Genomic DNA, 11,572 nt, shown 5'->3' with positions numbered 1-11,572 from the left:
GTTCCTAATTTGATCAAGTTTTCTTTCATTCCTCAAGAAAGTATTGAAAATAGTACTGTAAAGAACTGGATCCATAAATAGTAATAGTATCAGTATTGATTACAGTTGATCACACATTCAAAGCTTCCAGACTTAAAAAAACAAAACAAAAACAAAAACATGAATACAAAACAGTATTAAGGGGCAGCGTTTCTGACAGGGGCCTCAGTATTCTCAGACCTGCTTCGCATGTGGAAATCTCAACCCCCCCAATGTTCAATTCAAAGTTACTCCCTTGGTCAGATGTAAATGGTAAAATTAATGTTTAATGTTGAACATAAAATGTTAAAACCAATGAAACCAAAATATAAGTAAACTCAATTCTTTGTTGTTCAAGTGAAAATGTTATCAGCTTAATCATCAAGAAATCACACCTTGCGTGTGATATTTTAAGATCAGTGACTATTCAGCTGATGATGCAATATTTTATCCATAATGAGTTGAGTGGGTCTGATTCATGGATTTTTTTTACACACAAAACAACAATGTTATTCCAGCTGAATCCAAGATGAAACACATTTATCCTCAATGCAACAGTCTTTCAAATGGCTAAATAATGTTATTTTGACTGAAGTACCTGTTAATACAGGGTCCAGTATCATGAAATCTGTAACACTAAGCATTTTCGCTTTGCAATACAGCATGTACACAGGATGTGAAGAAACCGGAGACTAAGTTTGAATTACCCTTTATCACTGAGTTGGAGTCATATAGGGGGTTAAAAACAACAGTTGAAATCCAGCCAATGAATTTATGGCAGGCTGACTTCTTTAAACACATGAACTATGGCCGAGGTCTCGTACCTATCAGGAGGCATGGCTCTCTCAGTCTGGCTTTAAAAGTGCTGGAGACCACAGTTTCCCAGGCAAGTTGTTGATTGTTTCAGCCTCAGGTGAGTTCAAATTTATTTATTTATTTCAATATGAGGAAACTGTCTGATTCAGCTTTGAGTGTCACTCAACCAATCACTGCCTTTAGAGTCTGATTACTTCAGTCATGTGGTCTGATCAGCCGACAGAAATCTTTATTGACACAATTTATCTGACAAGCACATTACTTTGTATTAAATGCAGCAATTCATGTTAAACCTTGTCATCACTATATATACATGATAAAATAAAAAACTCTACATCTTTGTTGTCTCTTATCACCAGATTGCTATACTTGTTGCACACAAACAGCTCTTGATCCTCACAGTGTCAGAGCAGAGTCTGCGTCCAGGCTGAGCAGCAGAGCAGCGAGTGAACAGTGATTCCAAGTGACAGACAAACCTCTGAGGAGAGGAAGGACTTCCACATGGACCCCAACACAACTGGCACAGTGCAGTATGACCGCTGGAACGAGGACAACATCAACATGAACGTAGAGACATCGCAGTCAACTATGACGAGGTAAAACAAACACAAAAATACTTAGTCTTAGTGTTACTGACAATTTTCTGATGCAGCTTTAGCGCAATGAAATTAGCTGCAGGAAGATGAAATAGAAAACCGGGATGTGTATTAACTGATTTGTGAGTTGCTTGGAGTTGACAATAGTCAATATCATGCCAAGAAACATAATAAAACAAAATTTTTTAAAGTCTATCAGTTGAATGTTATAGTTTTTCATAAATGTTCACAGGCTCTACAACAGATTGTGTGTTGGCACCACTGGAACAGTGGTGACGATAGTAGGGGCTCTGGCTGCTCTGGTGATCATCTACATCATAGGATACACTACAGGATACTACGTCCATAGGTGCTAAGGTTACGGTTAAGGTGCTAACCCTAACCCAAGACGTATGGAAATATACAGAGGCAAACAACTTTCTTGCCCATAATCATGCTGACAGCAAATTTTAAGTCACAAATTAATGTAAACATTACTGTCTTTACACTCTCGGAATAACCTGGAGGTACATTTTCCCTATAATTGAACACAGGGTTAGGGTTAGGCTAACCCTAAACCTTCTTTTTGTGACATTGCAAACCACTTCACAAAATCTTTAACATTAAGTAAAAAAGCAAAAATTTGTTGTTGAAATGTATTGAATATTCTGCAATGAAAGCTCATGTCTAGACTTCAAATAAACACTTGATTTCAGTGATTGTCTTTGGGGGTTTTTGTTTGTTCTTTTTTTTTTTTTTTTTTTTTTTGTTCATGTTGATCATCTATTGCTGACATGGCCACGATGTTGATATCAGTGGTGAAGTTGTGTTTGTTACATTTCTGAAATAAAGGACATAGTATCATAGTATCTTATCTGCAACTGACATTGCGGACATGTAGAGCTGCATGTGGCAGAGCAGGAAATGATGGATTTATTTTGGATCGTATTTCATAGCTGCACATCTGTCCCTGTGTCCTTATATTTTTAATATGGTATTGTATTTTGTATTTATAGGAAGATTATTTAAAATTTGTGGAGGAAATGTTGTCAGATTTTTTTTTTTTTATTCTGGCACAACTTATTTTTCAGCAAATGTTTATTGACATTTGTCCATGAAATGTAAAATTAGAAATCATTCCTTCTCAGAGGAGGAATCCAAACATATTTGGTGACCTTGGAGTCTTTGCAAAATATCAGTTATGCATACCAGATGTCTCATAAGATATTCAAACTGCAAAACAGAACAGTATGAACCCCAAAATAGGCGTTTAGCTGTGCATTCCCTGGTGTAGGTGACATGTTAATTTTCAAAACTCTTGTAAACGTGGGGGGGTGGGGGGGTATGGACTGTTGCTTCTTAAAGGGAAAAAATTAATTATATCTTGAGTTCCCATACAGCCTTGAATGTGTATTGATAAATAAGATTTAGTTCTTAGGGTTAGGGTTGTGAACATAGTGTAACAATTAAAGAGTAACATTAACGTCTCTTAGCAGAACTTCCACTCCATGTGAAAGTTAAAATTTATTAATAAATGAGAGGGAATTCTTTACATAACACTGTAATGACCAAGTGAAATGAGGGATCATAAAGTGCAAACAAGAGGGAATCAGTGGGAAGGAAAGGCTACTTGAACAATACATATGAACTTTGCAGTTACCTTAACCCTCCGGTCGTGTTCACCTCCCGCCCCGTACTTTAGTGTTCCCGGTCAAAATTGACCGGTCTGTTTTAAATGCTCTTAAATTAGCACAAAAACCATGTTTCACCACAAATTTTTATTCAACTTTCTTTAGCTGTGAACAATGCCTCAAAGTAGTGTTTAACATGAATTTATAGAATTAGACATAAAATAACTGCAGTGAAAATACAAATAGGCACTGAAAATGTATTACAAAATGAACATGTAATGAATAAAACTAAATGGAAAACCAAAGACCAAACTCAACATGAAGTTGTGTGTGTGTGTGTGTGTGTGTGCGCGCATGTGAATTTGTGCACAAGTGGCATGTGACACTCAGGTCAGAGTGGGCCTTGCAAACATAGGCATCACATTTGCAGCATCTCAGGCTTGTTTTGTTGTCTCTAAGGGCACAGAGCTCACAGCTTCCTTTTCTGCCCATGTCCTTGTTGGGGGGGGGGGGCAGCCAGGGCAGTGGCTGGGGCTGGGGCTTGCACACTCCTAACCAGACTGGCAGAGGCTGGTGTGCGGGGAATGTGCTGGCGCCTTTGAATAAGAGGAGTCACCAAAGCTTTCCACAGGTTGTTTTCCACTCGTTCTACTTCCTCTGTCCTGGGGGGATGAAGACCAGAGCAAGTGTCCACTCTTGGACTGGAATGTCTCCTCAGGTGCCTCTCCCTCTCCATCTGTTGACTGGTCAGTCTCCTCAAAGTCTGGATCAAAATCTAGGTTGTCTTCCACTTCCGAGACATCCTCCTCTATCTCTGGTTCAATTTCAGTGCCCTCTTCATCATGTCCAAAAAGCTGGACCAGAACCTCTTTGACAGAGAACTACTTGGTCAGTGGCCTACTCGTTGTGCTCAGAGTAAAAGGAGTGCAAGGCAAACATCATTCTATATATATGGGGTCTGTGTGAAGATGATACATTGATTAGTCTGGAAGGTGTGGTTCACGTGGGGGATAGGCACGAAAGCGTGGGAAAGAGATGTGTACCCGCAAAAGACATTGTTCAGTCTGAAATGTGTGTGTGAGTGAGTGAGTGAGTTGGGGCGGTGTGTATGAGGATGTTTTCTGTCTGATGGATGAATATAGTCTGGATACCCATTCATTTCCGATGGCGGTCACTTTTGACCGGGAACACCACAGGTGTAACAAAGTTGATTAAAACACTCCAAATTCAATGAAAGAGGAGATCATCACAAGTGCATAGTGTGGAGGATATCATCAGGCCTTGAGGCAATCGGAGTAAAACACAATATTTATGAGTGTTTTAAGTTGTAAATCGGTCAGATTTGACCCGAACACGACAGGAGGGTTAAAAGTGTTGCTGATAGTCCACAACCGCACTTAATTGTTTTATAAGTCACAGGAAATTATATCAAATATAAAAAACCTGTTTTCCAGTTTGCTATCAGTACATTGCCTCCTATTTCCTAGCTAATTAACATAGCAGGTAATGTCCACTTCATGGTTCAGATTATCTGAGAATGCAGCACATTCAACAGATGTGGTGTTCTCGTGCCGATGACAGTGTCTATGTCATTTTACATTTCTGGCGATTGGTTCAACTTGTGATCTTCAGAGAAAAATCTTCGGTCATTTAATTTTGCAAAGGGCCAATTATCGCCAAGAAGACAGTGTGGCAGAAAATAACTGACATGCAAATTATCACTCATGTCATTGAGTTCATTATTGTTCCAGTTGACCTCAGCTCCCCTGTATCCAGTCCAAATCCCTGTGAGTATTTAATATGGAAGGAACTCTTATCTGAACATTATGACAAGGAAGAAGTTGTAATACTTGGTGGGATCAAATTAACATTTAACCAGTCCTATAAAGCCACCATGTCATTGGACAAAGTCCTGTATAGAAACACGAGAGCAGGACTGGTTGTTATCAAGCAATTGCTGGTTTATTTTAAATATTCACAACAAAATAAACCCAAGTAGTGGTCTTGCTGAAAGTGGAAAATTCCATTTTGGATTTCTGCAGATTCTCAGATGAATATCACCTCCACTGCAAGTTTCCTACCACTGCTTTGAATGCGTTAATTAATGTTGAATTTTATAATATAGCAGCAGCGGCATTTAATGGTTCAATTGTTATAAATAGTTATTTTGTGAACTCCAACTGCTCCATAACATTCATTAAATTTTCATTTTCAATAAAACATATTTAAGTCACTATGGCTGTTATGTTTTCATTTGTTATGTAAAACAAGACATGAGATTGTGTTTTAGTATATTATATTTGGCTCCAAAAATAAATTTAGCAAAACCTAAAAAATAACATCTCCCTGCTCTCTGGAACATATTTTAAAGATTAATCCTGCATTTATTAATGTCATATAGGATATTTAATCATTCTAAATAGCTCTTACTTTCAAAATTTGGTATAGACACCTAATATGAGGGCATTCTTGGGGTGGTCAAAATTTACCTGCTCCTTACCCAAAAGGTTTTTGATATGTCTGGTTCGTAAGGGTTAAGTCACGTATCACAGAAGGCAGAACTGATGACATAACTACAAAATCAGTTTGCCATACCCATGCTGCCCTCATGTGTCCAAACAGAAACACCATCGCTCTCAGAGACACTGAATAAATGTTTCCGTCATCAGTCTTATCAAAAACACTCCTAACCTAACCATAAATGTCAATTAACCATTCTTGCAATAATGCTGCCTGAGTCTGAGTCAGCACTTATGCTACAGCGCAGTTCACCATGCTAGCACTATGATGTCTGTTCATGAAGTATATAGATTGCAGATCTCAGGTGGCACAACTGATTAAAAACACATATAGGGGCTGAGAAATGTCATTAAACAAGGCACCTGTTCTTCAGTGTCCATTCATGCTGTGCCTCTGCTAAGGCATCATATCATTTCAATGGTTTCCATACCTGATCAGGATTGCTCATATGAACCCATACATAAGATTTGAAGGTCAAAAGAAGATACTAGAGTAGAATCTGGTATAAAGCAGAATTAACCTGTCATTACACCCACTACTCCATGTCCAGATGGGAATGATAAAGAAAAGCTACAATGAATTATAATATGAAGTCAGACCGGATGGCTGTTTTAATCTCCACAGCATGGTGAGAAGGTTTCTGCTCATCTGGATCAGTTGTGGTGGATTCTGTCCAGATGTGAAATTATACGGGACCGGAAGATTATTAGCTTCTTTTTTTTTTTTTTTTTTAATTGTTTTATTGCTTCATCTAATTGCACCAGATCGAGATGATGTCTCAAGGAAAAGGTGCTTTATTAATGGGAGTTTCAGCTATTCCTGGATCCCTGGTCACAGGCGGGTCGTGCCGTGGGGAAATCCGTCAGTGTGATGTCACGGGCTGCAGACAGTCGAGAGGCGGGTCCGGAGCAGCCCAGGTCGGCCTCCTCCGCAGCGTGTCTGAGCAAAATGAAACATGGATGAGGAGGTCGCCGAAAGTTGGGAGGAAGCTGCTGACAGTGGGGTAAATAATGCAGGGCTCGTTACGGCTCCGGTCAAACACACGTAGCTGTTTGGTCACTTCACTGTATTTTCACAGCTTGCTTTAGAAGTTTTGATAACGCTGTCCCGTGTGAACAATTCCAGCGGTACAACAATGTGGCTAATGCTAATGCTAGCTTCAAGAAACTTGGCGAGCCAGCGCCAAGCAGCCATCGAAACGGACTCAGCCAACAGGCTAAAATATATTTGTGGGTTGTTTTTTGTTGTTGTTGTTTTTAATTTGGTCTCAACTTTACATAAAACGTCGCCAACACACTGGGGTAGTAGCGAGCTAGCCCCTGAGAAATAAACCAGCCCGTTGAAATGCTGTTGGTTGACGTTAGCTCGTGCTAAGCTATAGATTACACGGCTAGCGTGGAAAAATTGTACCATGAAGCCACATCAGGTGACTTACTGGGAAATATGCGCGCCTCACACAAATCGATTGTGTCTCCGCTGTGAGCTCATGGTCATTTTGACACAAGTGTGTGTGTGTAGCGTCAGTAGCTCTTACTTTTAAGGAAGATTTCCTTTGAACAGTTCGCCAGCAGATCGGCCAACCGAACCGATCCTTTGGCGACGACTAGCAGGAACATGAGCTGGTACTCGGTCCAGTATCACACAGAGAAATGGGTAACTTTGTGAGGTCACCGCAGTCAGTTTGGCGCTCTTTTTGTTGCTTTTTGTCATTTTTTTTTTTTTTTTTTTTTTTGATCGGGCCTGGCTCAAAGTATCCGTGTTATAAGGTTAGCTCGCTGAACGGAGCCGCTGGCTTCCTGTTATGTTACAAGGCCAGGCGATCGGTGGACAACATTTTCGGCCATGTTACCGGCCAAGTAGACCGAGAAGTGAGCCGGCCGTGCCCATCGAGCCGACCAGTCGGTGACATTGAAGTCTCGTCCCGTTAACGTTTCTCTCCGCCGACGTCGCGCGAGTCTGGCGGATGCATCGCTCGCTAGTGACGTCAGGAACGTGGCCGCGAGGCTGAAGTTGCACGCCGTTTAATTCCCGACCGGGCCTACATTAACGAGTTCACGTGCCAACATCAGCCGGCTAATGTTGGTAACTGAGCACAGCCTCTGTGATGAATTGGCAGCTGTCCGGCACATGTATAAATAGCTTGTAACTGAATCCTGCTTCCCAACCACTCTTCTGCTTGCTTAATGCCTGCTGTACTTTTCCTCCCATCCACGATTGGTGTCACCATGTTGTTTGTTTACATGAATAATGTTTTTACTGTTTTGTTGTTGTTTTGTTGTCCTCCCACAGGAAATGGAAAAACGGCTAGAAGAAAAGCTAAGGATCAGCCAGAAAGAAAAGTAAGGCTTTATACTGAGAGAAAGAAACCCAGACCAATATCTGTTATACTCTGTTCAAAACTGCAATTTTATTTATTTCCTGATAATCTGTAAACGCACACAATGACTTAATTTACCAGTAAAGGTGAACTGAGGCAGAGATTTAACTAACAGTGCAGCATTTTGATTCATGGGTTCTGCCTCAAATGGGCTGAGTATTGACAAGAGTTGACTGCTCTACAATAATAAACTGTCTTAATTACGGCTATCTTTTGCATTTATGTGTTCCCTGTGGCTTGCCAATTCAATTTTTGGCACTACAGTAGTTCTTGTCCTCATGTGACCTTACATAAAAAGGAGATCCAAATTAGTTTCTACTTTCATCTGAACAGAAATTAAATGTGGGGAAACTGGAGCTCTGGTACTCGATTTGAGGTTTTGGAATCAATGTCAGGAGCACAGCAATTTGATTTGCTCTACAAAAATAATTAATTGAGATTTTGTTAACTAACATTTTTTATTTAAAATGTAGTACTTTTTCTTTTTTTTTTTTTTTTGAGGTGAGCTGAATCTAAGGACCTATACTATCTATTCAGAAATGGTCTGGACACATGTTTTGCCCAAAACAAACATAGGAACACTGAATCAGTAGTGTGCTACAGTGTCATACATTTCTTGATTTCTGTCATATCGAAGCCATTGTTGGGACTGCTTCCCTGTCTTTAATGTAACGGCCCCTGTATGCTAGTTTTGACTTTTTCCTATTGGTCTACTTCCAGAGAGTCCAGTAACAACTCAGCACGATCTCCTTTGAAGACAACCATGGTGATACAGGATGACTCTCTACCAGCAGCACCCCCACCTCAGATACGTATTTTGAAGCGGCCTGCAAGCAATGGGTCGCTGGGATCACCCTTGAATCAGAACAGGCCTACACCCCAGGTCAAGTCTCTGGCTCAGCGTGAGGCAGAGTATGCTGAAGCCAGGAAGAGAATACTTGGCAGTGCCTGCCCAGAGGAGACACCTCAGGACAAGCCCAACACTGACAGGTAGTCCACAGATTGACAGTTTAGAGGTTTTTCTTGGAGATTAATAAAGATCTCCTGAAGGGTACATCAGATGAGAGAAATTTTAGTTAGAATCTAAAGCAAAAAGCAAATCTGCCACTGTTTTTTGTTTTGTTTTGTTTGTTTGTTTTTTGTTGTTGTGTATAAACGATGCATCACAAGTTAGAAAACAGCAATAACTTAATAGCAGCAAAGTAGGCATACCAAACAAGTCCTAATGATGTTAGAGAACCAGCACATCAGTTTGCATTTTTTGATGTGAAGAGCCTTGTTGAGGGCCCCCCCCCCCTCCCCTGGTGTTACCTTTTTGGTTTTATGATTTGGAGTGCAGCTGACAGAGGCATGCTGTTTTTGTCTGGCATGTGTAAAAGGCTGCTGCTTCTAATTTATTATTATTTCCTCTCCTTCTGCCAGGCCAGGGCGAAATAATTCTACATTGCCTTCAGAGGATACCCGATCAAACAATCACACTGTCCGGCAGCCAGCTGGTCCAGACGGCACCCAAGGGTTCCGACAGCACAGATAAGTGGGCCCCGGAGCCACTCAGCCATTGAGAGGGGGGAGATCAAGGACCTCCTGAGAGCAAAGACAATACTGTATTCTTAAAGTTTCTTCGTTCAGTTCCATTATATAAATTGGGCAGTGAATACAGCCCCACCACTGCCCAACTCCTCCTACCAGCAGTGGCATGGAACTGAAAGGGAGCAGGGAAGCTGAAAATGCTCTTTTCTCTCCCCCAATCCAGTCTTTTTGACACTGTGATTATGGACAATTTCTGGACTCACTGTGATGATCCCTTTAAGAGAAGCCCCTCACCTCCATCTCTGTCCTCCTTCAGTCCCCAGCGGCTCCGTCTCAGGATGCAAAGCAGCAGCAGCAGCAGCAGCAAAAACTTTATCAAAGGATGGCAGAGAGAGAAGTAGATGTGATGGGCCATAGAAAAATGAGATGAGCTGGTACTTGTGCAGCAGCTTCTCCCCAGCAATAATACCACACATTACTTCTCACACCTTTCGTGTTTTTAATTTTTCAGATGTTGGCTCACAATTTTCCTATCTTTAAGGGATGCTCTGATATCTACCATGTACAGATAGAAGTGCTTCATGTTAGACATCGCTACCACCCTATTCATTTAAAAAATTAACATTGATTATCAAAACACACACACAAAAAAACAAAATCTGCAGGTTTTCTTGAAAAGTGAAAGCTCCCCCCCCCCCCCTCTTTTTTTTTTTTGGTCAAAATTACATTTTACGTTTTTTCACATACAGACAACATACGGGTGGCATTCCTGTGGTGTCAGATTTCTCACAGTGAACTTAGCAGTAACTGGTACCTGCTCGGTGGCTGGGACATTTGTGTTATCAGTGCAACCCAACCTAATATGTAAATTGCCATTAGTTTTTAAAATCGAAGGGTAAGGGTCATGTGTGTCAAGTTGTATATCTGACAAGTTCTGTTTACGGTTTTTGTTTTTTAATTAAGCTTTACAGCTGTCTTCCTTTGACTGTCACTTCATTATTTCTATTTAAAAGTAAAAGCAAAAAAAAAAAAAAAAGATTGTGGATTTAAGTCCATTTTAAGTAGCTTTTCTGCCTTTTTGTATGAGCAATGTCAGAGCAGTATTTTAATCAAAATGAACCAAAAGCCCATTTTAAAATCCACCTGCAAGCGTGTCAGGTAATTCAGATGTCATTATTTGAGAGTGGTTTTGGAAGAAACCAATTGGAGAATAAAAATAGGGGAATGAATTTACTGCTGTACTTCTCAAGCTGCTCCATTGTATCTCCACCCTCAGCGGTGTGCTCATTTCATCATGTCCGTCACTAACACACAGCATGTAGGAACTCAGGGGCAAGCGAACGAGACTGAATGAATGAAATCAACAAAGATTGTATTTTTCCAGCAGGTTTGATCACTCAAATAGTAAATGTCCATATTTAAGCTTGGGTTGGCACTTCCTTAGAAAGTGCTATGCAGAGTGCAGTGAAATGTAATTGAAGCAATGTCCACGTCCCAAGATTGAATGAATGAGGTTATTATTTTTTTTTTTTTGTTCTTTTGTGCTCTTTTCCGAACTGTTGGCATCTTGGTTGCAGTTTGAAATGCAGTTGCAGTTAACACCACTCCCTTGTCCAATAACTGATGGTCCAGTCCTGATATGGAACATTTAAACAGAGCTGGATATGAACCAGAGAGGTAGCAACTACCTGGATATCTGTTGTGGGAAGTAGTAGTTTTTCTCATAGATTTGTTAAAACAGAGATCTCAAAGCCATATTCAGTGGTGCACATCAGTTCTAATAATGGCTCAATTCAGCTAGTGCCTCCTGTATCACATCTTTACTTTCCGGTTGTTGATTTTGTAACTGTACCTAAAGTGAATATGTGAGGGAGATTTCACAATACTTTTGAGACTAGTTCAGGAACTCTAGTGGCAGAGCAGGAAACAGACGGGTTTAACTGAGCTCTGAGTGAGAACACAAACTGCCTGTAAATACTGATTTAATAAAAGGATTTGTCAAAAAAAAAATCATCTTCATGTTGTCATGCATTTGTGGTTATAGAGAAATTGTATCTAATTGGGTAACAACTGTGTTTGGCTAGAACATACACACCTGCCAGTGG

General features: G+C 40.4%; 1 protein-coding gene and 1 long non-coding RNA gene across 3 annotated transcripts; one reads left to right on the top strand and one right to left on the bottom strand.

Annotated features, from left to right (window-relative positions):
* Positions 1-6,217: 6,217 nt before the first annotated feature.
* LOC115046771 (uncharacterized) lies at positions 6,218-7,574 on the bottom strand. The gene is made up of 2 exons (XR_003840947.1): positions 7,095-7,574; positions 6,218-6,499 (listed from the first exon to the last, which is right to left on the bottom strand). It is a non-coding gene; the product is annotated as an uncharacterized LOC115046771 (long non-coding RNA).
* On the top strand, positions 6,457-11,470 carry szrd1 (SUZ RNA binding domain containing 1). Of its 2 annotated transcripts, none has more exons than XM_029507362.1 (4): positions 6,457-6,563; positions 7,850-7,899; positions 8,658-8,927; positions 9,360-11,470. In XM_029507362.1, exons 1-4 carry the CDS (start codon positions 6,516-6,518, stop codon positions 9,469-9,471), a joined length of 480 nt encoding a protein of 159 aa, XP_029363222.1. In that variant the 5' UTR covers positions 6,457-6,515; the 3' UTR covers positions 9,472-11,470. The 2 variants fall into 2 exon arrangements, with proteins under 2 accessions (XP_029363222.1, XP_029363223.1); XM_029507363.1 differs by having other exon boundaries at positions 6,464-6,563; positions 8,667-8,927.
* The last annotated feature ends 102 nt before the right edge of the window (positions 11,471-11,572 follow it).

This window comes from Echeneis naucrates, chromosome 7 (assembly GCF_900963305.1).
Source record: "Echeneis naucrates chromosome 7, fEcheNa1.1, whole genome shotgun sequence".
NCBI classification, from domain to species: domain Eukaryota; kingdom Metazoa; phylum Chordata; class Actinopteri; order Carangiformes; family Echeneidae; genus Echeneis; species Echeneis naucrates.
Note: the sequence above shows the minus strand (reverse complement) of the source record. Positions and strands in the feature narration are given on the sequence as shown.